The following is an 18,289-nucleotide window of genomic DNA, read 5'->3' as shown; positions in this document are numbered from 1 at the left end:
AATACCCATGCCTTTACTCTCTTTAACAGTTCCTCCGTACTGACATCAGCCATTGCATCATACATCAGCCTTCGTTTTTATCCATCGTTTAGACTTTCATAATGGATCTGCTTAGAGATCTCAATACCACTTGGGTAGATTCCAATTCACCCACAAGGCGCAACTCTATCGACTTCTCTGCCCCTTCACCGCCGCCACCAGATCATGCAAATGACCCAAAGGCCTTCTTGAAACACCATGCTGCTAAATCAGCTTTATCTCAACAACCCCCAGACCCTGAAAAGGGAACCAATGACTCCAGTACCGACAATGATACAACACAACAACCACAGAAACAACAGCCACTGTCCCTTCGACAGAGACTACACCATTTCACATGGGCCTGGTTTACTCTCCCAATGAGTGCCGGTGGCTTGTCACTTCTCATCCATGTGCAACCTCATCAATTCCCCGGTTTGAGAATCATCGGCACAGTTCTGTACAGCATCAACCTCCTCATCTTTACTCTATGTTGCATTGGCATGATTCTACGGTTCTCATTCAATCCTGGTGATTTGAAGCGATCAGTCACACATCATCGTGAAGGCTTCTTCCTTCCCACCTTCTTTCTTGCCATCGCTTCTTTAATCACCAGCACTCAGCGCTATGCCATTCCCAAAGACAACCCTTCATACTCTTGGGCATCACAAGCCATCTTCTGGGTCTATATCGTAGCCACATTCATCTTGGCCATCTGGCAATACTCGTTCCTCTTTGCAGGACATAGCTTTAGCCTGCAAGCCATGATGCCTGGCTGGCTGTTGCCCATTTTTCCTGTCATGCTAGGTGGAACAGTAGCGACAGTCATCCTCGACACGCAGACACATCTCAATCCTTTGCCTATTATCTTTGCTGGTCTGACCTGCCAAGGACTTGGATTCTGCGTGTCGATGATGATGTACGCTCACATGATCGGTCGACTCATGCAGTCCGGTCTTCCAAACCGTGAACATCGTACTGCCTTGTTCATGAACGTCGGTCCACCTTCTTTCACAGCCTTGGCTCTCATTGGTATGGCCAATGCTTGGCCAAAGACCATCTCTGGCATCGATGACCTCGCTCTCAACGTCGAAACTGTCCGCACCGTAGCACTTCTATGCGCCGTGTTTCTCTGGGCATTGAGTCTGTGGTGGTTCTGTATCGCCGCTGTCGCAGTCATTTCATCTCCACCTGAGGCCTTCCACCTAGGTTGGTGGCCCATGGTCTTTCCCAACACTGGATTCACGCTTGCTACCATTTCTATCGGGAATGAGTTCAAGTCTGAGGGTCTTCTTTGGACTGGAAGTGCCATGACCATTCTCCTTGTTATCACGTTTCTTATTGTCGTCTCATTTAATATTAGAGCGGTATTTGTACGAGACATCATGCATCCTGGAAAGGACGAGGATGCGGATGATCACTAAAAGTTTTGTTAGAGATGGAGTAATGGGTTTTTGTTTAGAGATACCACGGGATACAGGATAGACAAAAGGTTACAAAGATTAGAAAGGCTGTCTCTGCATTTAGATGTGGAGACCTGTTAGACATACATAATATTAATTCATCACAATCATCACAATTACTGCCATTATTCCTTGTAATTGTTTCTTGTCAGTCGTTCACCAACAATGTCCACATCACTACGGCCCAAGCCGGGCCAGAACCTTCGATGCCCATCAACAGGGATCGAGCATTAGGCAATAAAGTAGTTGCAGGGGTTCGATCAGCAAACTTTTCCAGAATCAGACGAGAATTATTCTAATGCCTGGATCGTAATCGCTGGGACCACGGTCTTACGAGTCCGTGAAACAGGGCCGATAACATGATTTTGATGTCGCTGCTCCCCCTTTCTAAATCCGTCCCTCCGGTTTTCGGCGAGACTCGGGAAGATTGACGGTTTGGCCGATAAGTCGAGACGTCACAACAGGGTAGGTAGTCAACTGTCCACAGAGACAATTGATAACATCGCTATAGTTGGTACATGTGTCAGAATTATGTACTCGGTATCTTGTAGAGTTTAGATAAATTGTTCTCCATGTTAACATAAAAAATTCGGCAGTCTCGAAAGTCTCAAGGTTGGTGTCGCTTTTTGTGATCGAAGAATATGCTGCTATTGATGCCCGTCCGAACAACACCATGTCGTGCCAGATTGAAGAATAATTCCATTAAATACATAATATAGGGTATACCTTTGGGTATCATAGATAGAAAGGTTTATGACCATCCACCGAATCATAGACATTTTAGGATCCGACTGAGTATGCCAGTTTTTTCAAGATACCAATTCGACGCCTCTGCCCTCACAGCAAATCAGTCCAGCTATTTATATTCATCCAGTCCTGGTCCGAAGTAAAACTGTTAAACTGGTGTACACCCTCCGCCCCAAGCAACCGGTTCCAATCCGGCGGACTCTCCGGAACCATGACCTGTTCACCCTGTAGCCGCTGCGAAACCAGCGTCTCATATTCGCGATGCAGTTCCTCAAGGACACTATGGACAGCCTCGGCGTTGGGCCAGTGCCTCGCAAGCAAGATGGTGCATCGTAAAAGTCTCGACAATCTCTCCAAAGCATTGATAGCCACAAGAAAGGTTTGCGATGTTACTGCTGTGCGTATTTCTCCTGCGAATTGGATACCTGCCGCTGTCACAGCGCTGACTGATGTAAAGTGGCATTGACACAGTTCATCTCGTGCTGAAAGCTTTTCAAGTGATGTTACGATTGCTTGGGCAGCTGCGGAACATATCGATGAGGAGCTAGGAGAGGGAAGGTTACGGTGGAGATGGAGGAGGAGGAGGTTGTAATGCATGCGTAGATGACACGTCCAAGAGTCGTCGTCTTCTGCGACGGTGGAGATACCTGACCTCAAAGACCACAGCCCGAGGCGTGCATCAATTGACGAGATGTCTATCATGCGATCTCTTGCAGGGGCGTTGAGGGCAATAACGTCTAAGCCAATATAGGCTAAATCGACGAGGTGATTCAGGAAATCTGGGTTCACACCTGGTGTCTCGACCATTGAAGGATCGGTGGTTGCTGTATCAGCCATATCCTCTTGCCGAAGTGGTATTTGATCGATATCCTCGGCCCTCACTGCGCAAGGCCTCCCCGTCTCCAGGGCAGAGAAAACCTCGCAGAAGAAGGCAGACCACCAACATCTTCGATACTGAGCCATCTCAGCGGCCGGGAGCTGTGAGCTCTTTCTATGTGCACCAAGACCTGTTCCTATACGTACTGCTATGCCAGCCCAGTACCACGGGCCACCGGCAACTGTGTCACCATCACCAATATGCCATGTAAACAGTGCTGCGGCTTGTAGGAGATGCATCCTATCCGATTCGTGGCGCATGTGATACAGCATGCTTGCTCTTCGGAAGAGAATGTTCTGCACGGCGTGACGATCATTTGCGACAAGAGGATGAGAGCAGGCGTGAGCGCCAGCCATAAGAACTGACTGAAACAGGAGCAGTGGCGGAGGGTTATCTGGAGTACTGTATCTAGCAAGGAATTCGGGCTTGGATACGATAGGGAGAAAAGGGTGAATGTGTTCAAAGTATGCTGTAACTAAAGCATCGCGGACCTCTTGAGCTGGAAAAGACGATACTTCCGTTACAAGATCCTGAGACATACCCCAAGAGCTTGGTGTAGGTTTCCAGGAGTGTGCCTGCCTGATGGGAGGATAAGGGTAATGTAACTGTTTACCACCACCGGTCCTGTCACTCGTGGAACTTCCATCGGCCGCAGAGTCGGCAAACGAGCCATGAGTATCTGGCCCTGTAGGACCAGAGATCTCTCCTAGAATAGAGGTATAAGGTTGTTTGAAGGATTTATGCAAATCAACAAGATGTACGAGGTTTGATACAGCTGTTCCGACGTAGGCAATACGGAAGCTCTTGGTGGAGGCAAAGACAGCCCATGCTGCTGCACCAATACCATGGCTTGAAGAAACGAGCTAAACCTTCTCCAGTGAGTTTCTCTTGGCCATCTGGTTGAGGAACATTTGATGCTTTCTCTTTTCGTCTCTGAGATGAGGTCTGATTGGGTCCGATGATGGAATGATGGGTATCAGTGTCGGTGTTCCGACTTTGCACGGCTCCGGGGTCCGGGTCCGGATGGGATATTCCGGGTGAATGACTTGCTTCTCTATCGTTTAGAGAATGTCTAGATAAAACTGAACTTCTTCTTTCATCAGTCCATTTCGACCTATCAAATATCAACAATACATTCTCTCGTTTAACAGACAGACCGTGTGTTTTGCGGCCTCGGAGCCGTGTGTTCCGAGACTTACCGGCATTCCAAGCCTGATTTTTCACAGACTGAGCAAGGCCCTGACGTTCGGTCCACGATATCGCATCGGACTTTGCGACGACGACATATGTCACATGCTTTTCGCTGCTGGCGTCGGCGCTTATCTTGCTGCGCCTTTCGTGGTATCGAGTCCATGATGATGTAGAGCTGTGGCAATGGTCTGAGGAGAAATCGGAACCGGTTCGCGGTAAGGATCGTTGGTGAGTGGGTAGTCTCGGCTCCAGAGTATAAGAGCCGAAGGCTCGGGAATTGAACGGATATAGCTCTACTGGAGATACTGACAGTATTGTTTACTAAAATCTGTATGTGTAAGGAGCTGCTTTGGAATACTGTCTGGATATGTTGAATATTCATTGTTGTTTTTGTAAATGAGCTGGTATGCACTAGGTACTTTGAAGGGGAAATGGCCATCTTCCTCAAGGTGAACGATGCAACTCCGCATTGAGACATTAGACCCTACTTCCCTACTGTGGAGATTTGGTCTCCTCACCATTTCGGGAGCTGACCTTGGCACATCAACAGCTGGTCTACGAGGCATTTCACTATCATAAAAGATGCCGACCATCGCAGGCTCCGTCGTTCTCGTCACAGCAGGTACATCTGGGCTTGGTCTCAGCGTAGCCACCAAACTTGTCGAACTCGGTGCCAATGTCGTGATAAACTACGCCTCTAGCAAAGACCGTGCCAACAGCGCGGTTACCCACCTTCAGGAGTTGTCGAGTGACCAAGAACCTTCTCCCAAGGTTATCGCAATTCAAGCCGACGTCACTAATAAAGCCGACATCCAGCGCCTCGTAGCCGAAACTGTCGAGGCTATGGGCAAGCTTGACGCTGTGGTATCCAACGCCGGCTGGACTCAATTCGCCAACTTTATGGACCTTGATGACAACGTGGATGAAGATGTCTGGGATAAGTGCTATGCGGCCAACGTCAAGTCACACCTATTTCTATGCCATGCTGCGAAAAAGTATCTTGAGAATGCAAACGGCTCTTTTGTTATGACTTCTTCTGTCGCTGGGGTCAAGCCCAGTGGAAGCTCGATTGTAAGGACTTCCTTCTGTAATCTTGAATCACGTCTGACTTATACATACTAGGCATACTCAGTTACGAAAGCTGCACAAATTCATCTGGCAAAGTCGTTGGCTATGGTGATGGCGCCGTCAATTCGTGTAAACGCTGTGTCTCCGGGATTCATGGAAACGGTAAGCAGAACAACGAGGCCTTGACATGCAAGTGATAATTAACGGTCACAGAACTGGATCAAGGGTTTTCCGCAATCAAAGATTGATGAGGCAAGGGGAAAAACCTTGCTTAAGCGAATCACCCAGGTTGACGTATGTCGCTCGGCCACTTCGGATGCGAGATGCTAATAGTTGTCAGGATGTGGCCGATCAGATAATTCTCCTTATCAAGTCGGAGTCTATCACAGGAGCGAACGTAGTTATCGATTCGGGCTTTTCTGTGTGAGGAAGACTATTGGAGATGATGTTGCCGCGTCGCCCTTCGCATTCGAGAGGCATCGCATACAACATCGGAACGCTTCCGAGCATCACCTTCCGAGCAGATAAGGGATAGGTTTCAATCTCGGTTTCGGGCGGAACAGATAACGTATCTTGATCCTAGATAGTAAAGATAACGATGATCAAACGTGATTCGGTTGTTTGCCATACCGTGACACTACGATACGACGATCCAGATTCATCCCTGTTGATTTGGAATACAGTTGGGCTTTGTTCATCCGTTCTCTAACCGTAAACCTAAAACATTATTACCTAATGGTCAATGCTTGTCAACCCGGGATGAGACAGGCTTTGCGTAGCGCTTGGAGGATGCACCTGATCAGCGCCTCAGATTAGAATGCGTAATGCTATCTGCGACAAGCCTTCCCCATGATTGCGGAGATTTTAGCGCTGAGCCAGGACTAGACTGGAAGGGGTAGCAGCCCTGAATTGTCTCAAACGATTCCGAGATGTTGATTCCGGTCATGAAACGAGAAATAAAGTTAATTTGTTGAAACATAGGAGACGAGTTGCGGACTGTGTCTCAAGACGTATGTAGTGGCACATAGATGAAGTGAAAGCTTTGACAATGCTGGTAGATGGACACATTTATTGGAACTGTGGATTTTTGATGTCAAACAAATGTTTATTCTATGTAATAACTCATATTTTTACAAACTGATAATTTACAACTTGGGTCCCTCTTCCTTGCAGCATCCCGATGTCAACTTGGATCCGATATCCTTGTCACTCGGCACATCAATTGCCGGGTTCCTTGTGAAAAAGTCTGACGGCGTAATATGCAGCTGAAGCATCTCGACAGGCATGACCGGCCAATCCTCGCTTCGAGGGTTATGCGTAAGTCCAAAGACACTCCACAGGACAAGATCCTGATTCAGCACATCATCGCACCGATTAGCTGCGTCGGCTACACCTCCGACTTCAAGCTTGGACTGCAAAGTGTACCGGCCACCCGCGTAAAGTTCGTGGTCCTTGTACTTTGTAACCCACATGTGGCGCTTTGCGAAGAGTGCGCGTTTGGCTTGCACGCTGTTAGGGTCGGCAAGCAGGAGTTGAGTGGGTGGTGGTGTGATTTTGTAGCCGACCGGCTTTCCAGATATGGGGTTTCGTTTGTTAAGGTTTTGCACCTTGAAGACCCTGTTGTTGAACGGGGCTGCGTCGAGACCTTGAGATGTGGTGATTTGTTTCTGGCAAACCTCATACAAGTTACCATTGGGGTTTGTCCGCTTATCCATCCTCAAAGGGAGACTCTCTTCTTGGACGACAGTGTTCTCTGTGCCATCAATAGAAGGATCTATTCTGACACAGAAGACGTGTTGATGGTTTTGCGCAAGTGCGCCAGGGCTAACGACGTTGCCCCAGTCGCTGGTCTTGCCAGGGTCAATGTTGACAACGGAGACAATTCCTGTTGCGCGGGCTTCTACGACAATACCCGCTGCTTGGTCAAACTTGTAGTTAAAGACGTACTCGTAGTTGGCCAGGGTGATAATGAATTGGATAACCAACTCGCGTCGGCGGGTAACAACGGCTCGGCCAGTGCGCCAGTCGGTGTGCTTCCAGCCGATACCGTTGTCTTGCTCATGGAGACAGATTGCGTTCTTTGTATCCAAGGCTGTTCCATCTGAGTCGATGAGGACACCATCGAAGTACTAGCGAGTTTGTTAGTCTCGATTTCTATCTCGGATCTGTAAAGGGACATACCTTGATAACCCCTAAGCAATCGCATCCGAGAGCTAGACTGTTGACACAGTGGCCAAGACCGCCGTCACCAAAGTCGAAGGCTTGCTTGCGATGGTAAGGTGCTCGAGGATCAGCATAAGGAACAGTCTGTTCATGGTTAGCACAATGTCACATCTGCTGTGTCAGGAAGAACTTACCATGTCGCTGATACTCAATCTGTATAGGATAGGACGTCCATCGTATCGAATGTCATGAATAACAGCACCTTCACGAGGGTTGAAAGTGACTCTCATGCGCCACTTCTGCCACTGCACCAAGTTTCCTTCCGTGACAGAGAAACTTGGGCCTTGAGGCTGCACAATCATCAAAGGCTTCAGATCCTTCCGTGTGCCACCCTCAACAAGCTCAGGAACATACTCTGCAGGCTTGCAGTGGTCAAGTAGACCAGGCGCGTGGGTCTTTTCTGTAAGACTGTCGCCCTTGCCTCCTGTAGCTGGTTCTTCAACGCGGACAATCTTTTTGGTAAGCGCGTCCATCACTGGAATAAGAGGCACGGGGTAGGCGTAGAAGTTAGAGTCAGGGTGTCCGTTTTGAGTGTCACGCGCAAAGATCAGGGCTTGGAAGAAACGCGTGTTTCCATCCTCGAGATCTGGCGCACCATAGGGCCATGGCTCGACGACAATCTCAAACCCCGGTGGGAGCTTGATCTTGGCGAGCTTCTCTTTGAAGAGCTCTGATTCTCCGACTGCCTTGACGACCTCGTCGAATTCGTAGCTATTAATGTGAGTAACTTGGATCGATCAGATAATTGGGGTATTACTTACAGCGTCAAGCTAGATTGATGCTCGGAACTGACAACTTGCTGGTCCACAATGGTCTTTTTTGTGAGATCGACTACAGACTCATAGTATTGAGTCTTTGATTCACCACCAATAATGTCGTAAAAGACCTGAGCGCAACGGTCAGGTCTTGGAGATGCAGCGTGTAAAGCATTAGAGTGTTCAAGTTCCAAGAACTTCAGAACTTCCTCCTTGGGAGGCTCAAAAAGGTAGGATTGTCTAAAGTAGAGCAATGCACCAGGGTGTGCCGCTTTCACAATGTCGCGTGCAAGGTTGGTTTCCACTGTACTCAGGGCTGAAAGGGGATGTGGGAGAGGCATGCTGGATAAGACAATAGGTAACAGTAATGCGATATGTGATAACAATGATGTAAAGGAGGGTATATGGCTTTGTTTGTCGGAATGAATATGCAGACAGTCTAAAAGAGTTGTATCTGAGCAGTTAAAATACTCGCCTCTCATGGGACTCGGAATCCTACATTCCGAGCAGTCTTGGCGGAATCGAGCTCGGAACGCGGAACTCGTGATTTGTCGTCTGGGGTAGTATTCGTTATAGTACCCCATGTTTTGATAAAGCCCCTGTCTAGTGTGCCTGTGCTAAAATTGACTAAAAATCTGTTATCGGAGCAGTGCCGCGTTTCCCTGTTGAGAGTATTCTTATCATCACTATGTTACACTCTGACAATGCCATACATATACGAGTAATGGACTCGCAGCAAAGTAACCGAGTATTCCCAGATACCCGGCGTATTACTGGTAGTTGATGTGCTGTACATGTGGTATTTGATTCCTAATCTTCAAACGTTACGAGTTAGAACCTCCTGGTTATAGCCACAGCCGACAAGTTTCGTTCAGGCAGGGCCACTGTGAGTTACTGATCCTTGACTACGGCCGGCAAGCAGATTGCTTGGCTTGAAAAACTCTATTTCCGTTCATATCATTATCATTGCTTTATTTATTAACTAACATATCCTCCCCAATCAGTATATCGATAATTACACAAACCGACACACTTCGAAGGACAGCAATACATTTGCTTATTTACACAACATGTCGAAAAACGAAGCGGACATCCTTGAGAAACAAGCCATGGATAAGACTGCGGATAGTCTGAATGACGCGCCCCTTGCCAACGAAGATGCACAGCGTCTTGCACAGCTTGGACATGAGCAAGAACTTCGAAGACAATATTCCCTGATCTCTTTAGGTGCACTTTGCCTTTGTCTTGGAGCCACTTGGGAAGCTCTGTCTACTGTTGTCGTTACTGCTTTGGTCAACGGCGGTGCACCCTGTGTTTTCTACAACTAGTATGTGGCTTCCAACATCTCTGTTGGAACTGTACTTACATATCATACAGTATCTTGTCAGCCATCTTCTCTATATGCACTGCTGCTTCCCTTGGCGAGATAGCTTCTATATATCCTACTGCAGGAGGTACATCCCCATTCTCCCCGACGTTATACTCACTGCTAACTCGACTATTAGGACAGTACCACTGGGTAGCAGCCATGGCCCCCTCCTCGATATGCTCCTCTGCTTCCTTCATGACTGGCTGGATCAGCATAGGTGGCCAGATAGTCTTGACAGCTTCCGCAGCATTCGCAGCCGGTCTGGAATCACAATCACTCATCATCGTCAACGATTCGTCATATGTACCAGAGCGATGGCAAGGCCTTTTGTTCTACTGGGCTGTCTTGGTATATGCTCTCATACTCAATATCTGGGGCCAGCGAGCTCTTCCCTGGCATAACCACGTATCTGGTAAGTACTCCAAATTGCAAATGTAGACTCGGTGCTAATTAATTGGATCAGGAATTATTCACGTCGGTGGCTTTGTCATAGTTGTCATCGTCCTCGGTGTAATGGCGCCCAAGAATACTTCTTCTTTTGTCTTTAAAGAAGTGACCAACCAGAGTGGCTGGGCAGACGATGGAGTCTCATGGCTAGTTGGCCTTTTGAGTTCTGTGTATCCCTTCCTCGGGTATGTTTAAACCTCCGCGTAACTCGGAATTACCGAACTGACCCCGTCTAGATACGACGCTGCCTGTCATCTTGCAGAAGAAATGCCCCACGCAAGCCGCAACGTCCCAATCGCCATGATAGGCAGCGTCGGTATTAACGGTTTCCTTGGCCTGGTATACGTAATTATCCTACTCTATTCCGCCGGCCCTCTCGAGACCCTTGTCAAGACCCCCACGGGATATCCCTTCATGCAAATCTTCCTTGACGCGACAAAGAGCCCCGTCGGCACTACCCTTTTATCCCTGCTGATCATTCTCGTTGCGGCGGCTGCTACCGTTGCAGGTACTACCTCAACGTCGCGAACGCTGTGGGCCTTTGCACGCGATAGGTCTACGCCATGGGACAAACAACTGAGCAAGGTTAACAAGCGCCACGAAGTCCCTGTTTATGCAGTTGTTGTGACGGTTGTGCTGCAAATGTTGCTCGGTTTCATTTACCTTGGCAACACGACTGCCTTCAATGCCTTTTTGTCCATGGCCATCATTGGGATGTATACCAGTTATGCACTACCCATCGTCGCTATGTTGTTTTACAGGAAGCATCTGCAGTCTACCAATGCTTTTGGTCCGTTTAGGCTCGGACGTGTTGTAGGTCCCCTGATCAACATCATTAGCTTGATTTGGATCATAGTTGTTGTGATTTTCAGTGCCTTCCCTTCCGTCATGCCTGTTACAGCACAAAACATGAATTACTCGGTTGTCGTCATGGCCTTTTGGGTTCTTGTGGGAGCATTGTACTATGGTATCTGGGGAAAGAAGAAGTACCAGGTGCCCAACGTCGACATGGCTGTCCTCGATGGCGCTCGGGATTCAGGAAATTAAGATTGTTATTGTTACCTATAAATACCCGTTACTTGTTTATGCTCAAATACCAATCGCTATGTCAAATATCTATGCTGCGCTGTCTTACATCATGCTATTAAATCTTGCCAAATCTCCATCCATCCCGATTCCAGCTTGTCCATCTAATGATCCATGTGCCAGGGAACTCTTGAGAATATTTTCTTCCTCAAAAGCACTGAACAAATTCAGCAGGTCTGTCTCCAGGCCGAATCCATCGGATGTCAGATCACCCAGATCAAGGCTGCCCGCTGAAACCTCCCTCAGCCGATGTCCAGCATCCCTCTGCACACCGGCATTCGCTTCGTTATCAAGAGATCTCGCCACAACTGCATTCCCACTTGATGTGACAGAAGTTTCCAACGACAAGGCGCGGTTTATCGTCCCTCGGATTGACCTCCAAAGTCTTCGACTCACGTGTCCCTGCTGCGAGATATTCTCCAACAATTTGACAGCATCTCGAAAGTCTTGCCTGCAGCGATTGGCAAATAAATCCGGTGCATTGCATACTGCCAGCAATATAGATGCCAAAGCAGTCGTGAGAAAATAGTTGAAAGTCGGTTTCTGACGAGCATATATATCGCTTGTTTCATTCAAGTGCACCAAGACTTGGATGGTATCCTGTGCTAGGCTAACAACAAGCTGAGCACCTTGGATATCTGCTCGTAGGTTGGCTGTACTCATGACATGATGCCGCAAAACGAGACTCCTTATATGGTTCCCTCTTAAGTAAAGCAGAGTTCGTAAACGTTGTAATGCTCGGGGCTGCGGCTGCGGTGCTTGGGAAAGACGTGGGAAGACAAGTTGTAGGTCATGGGGTATAGAGTGCATCCATTTTTGGGTGAGGAAATCAAAAAGGTCGACTTTATCTTTTGGGACGGAGAGTGGTGATGAGTCGAGGGGGAGTTCTTCCCAGACTTTGGAACATAGCCGTGCGTAAGAAACCATGCATAGGAGATATGGATGATGTGTCTGACCTGCGTATTAGCACACCATAATGCCCGCAAGTCAAGATCATACATACCGGCTCGGGTAACTGGGGATCAATGTCACGATCCGATATCCCAAAGGATAAACTCGTTCCATAACTCCATCTCCGGTCGAGAATGTAAACGCACCAAAAACACCGCAAAGCCAAATCCCGTTCCTGGGGGTCTTTGAAGTTCTCCATAAGGGAGGCCCGGCGATGTAGGCCAATTTCATTTGTTTCTCTTCCTGCAATTCCAATGGCTCTCCAGGCGAGAAGTTCTTCTCCGCAGTAGAACCAGTAAATGCTCTGACAAATGTTAGTCAAGGACATACTAAGAGTAAAGTACTTACCAGCATGATCATCAGTTGGAGCTCTAGAATGTCGATAAATGCTTCGCCTGAAACACTGCATATCACAGGCTCAACTTCGTCTATGAGTCTTTTGCTGAGGTTGTTCTGTCCATGGGCTTCGACTGCCAGAGCGGTAGCGACAACTAGTTTGATAGCTTGTATCTCCTTGAGTGTGTTCTCCTCGGGAGACTCAAGAACTGACGTGACAATTCGAGAAAGGTCGTCTACTTCCAGAAATGGATATACAGTTACGATTTCTTCACGATACAGTTCCAGAAGTCGCTGTATCTCCACTGCACCCAAACTTGGAAGAACATCGATGTCTCTCGGAGGGAGGGATCCGCGCTCACATTCAACATCTGGCATTGACTCTGATGGGGAAACTGACAAGCTTGCAGCTGTGCCAGGACGCCGCTCGATGCCCATGCCCGAGAGGGAATTCTCGGCGATTTGGAAGCTGTAAGCGGATCTCATTGGACCGACAAACTGAGGTTCTCTTGGTTCATTTCTGACATTTCGAAGTTCTTGTCTGTAGGTTGATCCGTTGCCGTGAGAAACAGACGTTGTGGTGGATGGGTCTGTGAGCTGGGGAAGACGCTGAGACACGTCTTGTAACGCTGTCGTCAACGCACTGACTTGGTTCTGAAGTGCTGCGACTTGTTGATTTAAGGATGCTATGTCTGATCTATCAGGTTCGTTAGCATGGGCGCTTTTGGAAGCAACGAAGAAATGGGTTAACAAACTGCGGCTCTAGAGTTGACCGTCTCGTCGAACGCTCATTATTTTCGTTTGATGGATGAGTAGTGACAGGAAGAGCAAAGACGCACTCCCCATGGTTCGCAGCGCATCTCCTACAAATGTGTTCCCCTTCCTCTCTGACACATTTGAGCTTTCGTTTCTTGCAAGTATCGCTATCAGTGTCAGTTGATGCGCTGTTCAATTGATCAAAGGCGCGTACCAAGCTATGGGCGCGTATTTGGCGCGTTTGGTTCGGCGATTAGACGACGGTGATGATTCTGCAGTTGATCGTTTTTCCATTGTTGAATATGGACAACAGCCACGAGAGGTCGCCCGAGCGGTGATGGACGGATGGAGGTCAGTGTAATTATGTGTAATAGGAAAGGTGAAAAGAGTGGTTAATAAAAAAACAGGCGGGCCTTTCTGTGGTCCCTAGTCCCTTGCACCTTCGGGTATCTCGGGTAAGTCACTCGCTATTCCCAATGCGAAATAATTCTCGCCGAGATAGTGCTTCTTAGATTGTTATCAATGTTGCATTGGAGAATGCCAGATAACAAGGATAGACGTTTATTCTGTGTATCCAGGCCTGACTAATGTCAATCATAGCAAGTTACCGTGAATCTCTCGACACTGTGAAAACTCAGGATCGGCGCTCGTGCCTCTGGATCTACCATGGATTGTATGTCTTGTACAGGTTGTGGCAGGATAAGCTACTACCATATTATACAAGGTCCCCAGTCTGCTATTATGTAAATAAAGTTGGAGTTGATGAAACGCACCCACATGGGTCGTTGTATCATCACCCACGTCATGTTACAACCTACCAAATCTCACAGCACCAGGAGCTCTGGCCGAGCAAATCCGCTTATAATTCAGAATCGGCTCATCAGGTCCGAAATTTGGCTGCTTAATAGTGACTACTAATGATAAATACAAAATATGTCTGCCTTGGCATGGAATCGATGTTTAGTTATTGTTGTTCTGTGGTTTTGCTGGACGGTCGTGAAACTTGTAATTGCGATAAGGGCACCTGTGTATCTTATATGATTTGCGCTTTCTGGCCTTGAACTTGTGCATACTAATTAACGCAGCAGCAGTTTGAAGTAATTGTGCTGGTAGACCATGTTTCGAGATTCCTAAGGCATCCCGCCACTCGCTTTGTTTCTTACGCATTGGCATTGCGAGGCTAAGGCTGAGCGACAAAACTTAGCCTAGCCAATAAGGGCAGTCTTGTATATACCATCGTCGCCCAAAAATAATCATCCCCGCCACGTTGTTTCTTTCAACTGCATCATCAGCAGACGTGTCATCTCCCTGACCTTTGCTCGCCCGCCAGCACAAAGCCTGGGATATCTACACTTGCGTACCTTTCCAGACACTCATATTCAATACCTGCACCCGACACCATGTTTGAGATATTTGACACTCAGCCTTCTGGTCGCGCCTTTTGGGAATGTTATCTTGATGAAAAGTCTCACGAACCTGTTATGGCTTCCCTCGTACTTGACAGACCAGCCTATCGAGATAAAACTAGAACCCTGAACTTTGGTCGACGCTTTTGGGTCGACTACACGATCGGAGAAGCGATCGCAAACCAAGCCTTGTATCGTGGCGAATCTCAGTTACAAGGACCACCAATGCACCGCGACGAGCTATGTTATGAAAACAGGATGCTATTAACATTCGGATCCCTGGTTCAAACGGATTGTCAATATATGAATCCTTCTGATGGATTTCTACTGTTTTCTATTTTATTCGACGTTTATTCACATTGTCTTGGGTCAGTAGATGACAGCCTGAACACGCGCCGTTCTTTTGCGATGATGGCACTCGCTGGTTACGAGGTTGGTATTACGGAACAACTGAGAAGCCCTTTTCAAACGGGATACTTAAACAGGAGAGGCAGCTGCGTGCTACTAATGGTACTAAATGATGCAGCCCACAGATTTGGGATATTACTCGCAGCGAACGCAGCCAAACCATGCTGGAAAAATGCCAACGGTTATGGCACTGGACTACGCTTGTTCCTGTGTGCCTGTTACGCAACTCATGCAACAACGTTGCAAATTAGTATCATCACAGGCAGGATAAGTCTAATGACTATCGGTATTAAAACCTGGACACAAAGATCGAGGAAGCAGGCATTTAAGATAGAGCACGAAGGGTTTATTACCAACTTGATCATCTTGTTGGCGGTGCTAAGAGTCGGAAGGGTTTATGACGTCGAACGATGTCTGTTTGTTCGGTTATCGCCTTCTCCATTGCCCTCGTATCAGGAAAATGCATTTGCCTCCTTGATTCTCCACGGGGCAAACGAGAGTCGGTGGTCCTATTATGGATTCATCGATGACTTCTATGAAGGACAAGGCTGTGACGAGGGGACTCAGAAAGTGGGGGGTAGCTCAGAAGAAAGAGAGCAAGATCACAGGGAAAGCAAACAACCACTCCAAAGACCATCGACTTGGCCATCACATTCCAGACGGAAACGATCAGCTAATTCAGAAGGACACCCGGAGGATAATGATGATAACGGATCAAATGAGAGAAATCCCCATAAAAAGAGGCGTCTTGAGGCCGAGAAGGATACGAGATTTGCTTGCCCGTTCTTCAAGCACAATCCTACCAAGTTCATTGATGAACGGTCGTGTTGCGGGCCTGGATGGACCAACGTCCAACGAGTCAAGTAGGGAAACCCACGTCCAACTCACATGTCTTGTTGTCATACTAACTTTGGTCGAATTATAGAGAGCATATATTTCGAAAGCATGGCCCTCCAGAGTTCCAATGTTCTAGGTGCTTTGCCGATTTTGAGAGTCATTCCCGACTGGAAAAACATAGACGGAACAAAGTTGCATGCGAAGTTCGAGATAGGCCGTCATCTCCACCCCACGTTGACGAAGGGACAATGCAGTTGTTAAAACAGCGAAAGAAATCTACAAATCCCCTGACGGAGATAGATAAATGGTATACTGTGTATAAAATCATCTTTCCGCACGAAACTCAAGTCCCAAGCCCATGTACGTTACTGCTTTCCTGGAACCGGTCATTGACGAGTCGACTAACACTGCATTAGACTACGAACTGAATGAGAAAGGACTCACGAGTCCCTCGGAAGCAACTGCAAGAGAAATGTTCCTCGAGAATCTGAAAGAAACCCTGCCTTTGGAGGCCTTAACGAACACGGGATTAATAGATCTCATAATGACTGGGGCCATGTCCGCTTTCAAAAAGACATTCTCTGCTTTACACGACAGAAAGACAATACTGCCATCTGATGCCACGGGACGAAGAAGATCCACCAGGACAGCATCATCACCTGAGAATACTGAGCCGTATCGTGCAGAAGAGAGCCCATTTCCTCAAGATGACAATGATGCGCGCCTCTCTCAGGCGGGACTTGATACCAGCCTTTACCCTGTTATGGCGTCCAATCATGCTCCGAGGCACTTCGATTTTGAAGAAAGTTTTAGCTTCTCTTGGGCAGCAGCAAATTTAGCCACTACAGACACGACCAATATCTCTGATACTGCCCCCGCCCCAGAGGCTGTTCATCAAATAACCATCCAAGAGCCCCCTGTCGTCCATAAATCGGATCAAGCTCGATCTATTTCTATTGGGGCAAACCAAGCTTCTACAGGATGCTATACAGGCATACCCGGATGTGCGAGTGGTTCCTCGCGGGCAGCAGACCGAAGTATCAGTACTATCGATCCATGGAGTGTTCCATATTATCCAATTAACTACGGTCAAACGTTTCCAGATCTCACAGTTAATGATTTCGAGGGTAAATGGCCTTATGAAGAGTAGCAATTCTTATAGATAGTGCATCTTTGTACGTTAGAGCATATCGTCTTGAAGGTTTCTAGACTAATTCATAAAGACCACTATGCATGAGTGAAATCGGTTATCGTTTTATTCTGAGTTTCATGTATATATATCCAGCAATACTAGTCAAAAGTAGCCACTGAATTCCTTCTCCAAGAAGCTCATGTGATCCTGCTCGCCGTGTGCCATCTCAGCATCCTTCCATTCATTAATTATTAGGCCTTCTTGATCTGACATGGATTCGTAGGCAGGGACAGGGTCTGCAGCAGGTGTTGGTGGAAGCTTGAGCGGACCTTTGTCGGCCGCGAATGCGAAAGTACTTGGGTGGTTATCAACATTGGCTGTCTGAGCCACAGTATGATTGACCGGCCGTGGACCGGTTCTGCTGAGAGTGTCATGGAAAACTGGTAGGTATTTGAGAAAGGTAAGCGCATTCCTGGTCGCCTCCTCCTGTGTTGTGTTGCCATGATTAGCAAAGTTGAGCACCAACATCTTCGCGAAGTCCTCCGACGGATCACGCGCAACAGCCAGGGCCTGACTAAAAGTCGGGAGGTATGGTGCTGGTGTATGTATGGCATCAGGATGGGCGAGTCGATGCATCTTGGTCCACAATACATGATATGGATCACCAGCTTTCTTGCGCAATTTGAGGATGCGTTTGATGTGGTTGGCAGAGAAATGCATGGGCATTTTGCAGATGTTTCTGCACTTGCAAACATGTTTCCTCTTCATATGGTCACTGTTGTATCATGATTCTGGTTAGAGAATACGATGATGTACGGCCGATTCTGCCTACCGAAAATGTTTCCAGTCAGGTTCTCCAGTACGACATGCCTCAGGGGCGGATATAGGGTCCGCACCGGATCCAACAAATAGGCAGGCGAATCGAGAAGGGGTTGTTGTTTCCGATGAGGCACTCATGGCATTAAGCTGGGGTGACGATTAAATGGCTTGGTGTAGGAACTACTGCCATTTTTGCACGTGCAATAATTATTGACAATGCCGTTGTTGAAAAAGAAGAAAGGCCTTTGTTAAATAAATAACAACATAATTACAATAAAGCCAGGAGAAATCACAATTCCACCTCCCTCTACGTGCATGCATCTGGCGGTCGGACCCCTTGAGACTTCTCAAAGTCAACACTCGCGATGACGTCCGGTTGGACTCGAATCCGTCTGTTGGG

General features: G+C 47.6%; 9 protein-coding genes across 9 annotated transcripts; 5 read left to right on the top strand and 4 right to left on the bottom strand.

The window, feature by feature from the left end:
• Nucleotides 1–101: 101 nt before the first annotated feature.
• FGSG_02281 (uncharacterized protein) lies at nt 102–1,569 on the top strand (the record flags this gene model as incomplete). The annotated part of the gene is made up of 1 exon (XM_011319887.1): nt 102–1,569. The coding sequence occupies one exon, from the start codon at nt 102–104 to the stop codon at nt 1,440–1,442; it is 1,341 nt and encodes a 446-aa protein (XP_011318189.1). The 3' UTR covers nt 1,443–1,569.
• A 749-nt stretch (nt 1,570–2,318) lies between these two features.
• FGSG_12115 (uncharacterized protein) lies at nt 2,319–3,778 on the bottom strand (the record flags this gene model as incomplete). Its single annotated transcript, XM_011319886.1, has 3 exons — nt 2,319–2,638; nt 3,020–3,470; nt 3,647–3,778. 3 exons carry the CDS (start codon nt 3,776–3,778, stop codon nt 2,319–2,321), a joined length of 903 nt encoding a protein of 300 aa, XP_011318188.1.
• Nucleotides 3,779–4,878: 1,100 nt separating this feature from the next.
• FGSG_02280 (uncharacterized protein) lies at nt 4,879–5,791 on the top strand (the record flags this gene model as incomplete). Its single annotated transcript, XM_011319885.1, has 4 exons — nt 4,879–5,367; nt 5,419–5,526; nt 5,578–5,658; nt 5,705–5,791. The coding sequence occupies 4 exons, from the start codon at nt 4,879–4,881 to the stop codon at nt 5,789–5,791; spliced, it is 765 nt and encodes a 254-aa protein (XP_011318187.1).
• Nucleotides 5,792–6,509: 718 nt separating this feature from the next.
• FGSG_02279 (copper amine oxidase 1) lies at nt 6,510–8,683 on the bottom strand (the record flags this gene model as incomplete). Its single annotated transcript, XM_011319884.1, has 4 exons — nt 6,510–7,493; nt 7,546–7,671; nt 7,722–8,298; nt 8,349–8,683. 4 exons carry the CDS (start codon nt 8,681–8,683, stop codon nt 6,510–6,512), a joined length of 2,022 nt encoding a protein of 673 aa, XP_011318186.1.
• A 729-nt stretch (nt 8,684–9,412) lies between these two features.
• Nucleotides 9,413–11,205, top strand: FGSG_02278 (uncharacterized protein; the record flags this gene model as incomplete). Its single annotated transcript, XM_011319883.1, has 5 exons — nt 9,413–9,669; nt 9,720–9,796; nt 9,848–10,123; nt 10,175–10,343; nt 10,395–11,205. The coding sequence occupies 5 exons, from the start codon at nt 9,413–9,415 to the stop codon at nt 11,203–11,205; spliced, it is 1,590 nt and encodes a 529-aa protein (XP_011318185.1).
• A 940-nt stretch (nt 11,206–12,145) lies between these two features.
• On the bottom strand, nt 12,146–13,590 carry FGSG_02277 (uncharacterized protein; the record flags this gene model as incomplete). The annotated part of the gene is made up of 4 exons (XM_011319882.1): nt 12,146–12,499; nt 12,544–13,228; nt 13,287–13,454; nt 13,502–13,590. Coding segments are annotated over 4 exons (1,296 nt in total), but the record flags the coding sequence as incomplete, so codon positions are not given.
• Nucleotides 13,591–14,687: 1,097 nt separating this feature from the next.
• On the top strand, nt 14,688–15,968 carry FGSG_12114 (uncharacterized protein; the record flags this gene model as incomplete). Its single annotated transcript, XM_011319881.1, has 1 exon — nt 14,688–15,968. The coding sequence occupies one exon, from the start codon at nt 14,688–14,690 to the stop codon at nt 15,966–15,968; it is 1,281 nt and encodes a 426-aa protein (XP_011318183.1).
• Nucleotides 15,969–16,296: 328 nt separating this feature from the next.
• FGSG_02276 (uncharacterized protein) lies at nt 16,297–17,088 on the top strand (the record flags this gene model as incomplete). The annotated part of the gene is made up of 1 exon (XM_011319880.1): nt 16,297–17,088. The coding sequence occupies one exon, from the start codon at nt 16,297–16,299 to the stop codon at nt 17,086–17,088; it is 792 nt and encodes a 263-aa protein (XP_011318182.1).
• Nucleotides 17,089–17,232: 144 nt separating this feature from the next.
• On the bottom strand, nt 17,233–17,796 carry FGSG_02275 (uncharacterized protein; the record flags this gene model as incomplete). The annotated part of the gene is made up of 1 exon (XM_011319879.1): nt 17,233–17,796. The coding sequence occupies one exon, from the start codon at nt 17,794–17,796 to the stop codon at nt 17,233–17,235; it is 564 nt and encodes a 187-aa protein (XP_011318181.1).
• Between the last annotated feature and the right edge of the window lie 493 nt (nt 17,797–18,289).

This window comes from Fusarium graminearum, chromosome 1, assembly GCF_000240135.3.
Source record: "Fusarium graminearum PH-1 chromosome 1, whole genome shotgun sequence".
NCBI lineage: Eukaryota > Fungi > Ascomycota > Sordariomycetes > Hypocreales > Nectriaceae > Fusarium > Fusarium graminearum.
The sequence above is the reverse complement of the archived record's forward strand: the minus strand, read 5'-3'. Positions and strand labels throughout refer to the sequence as shown.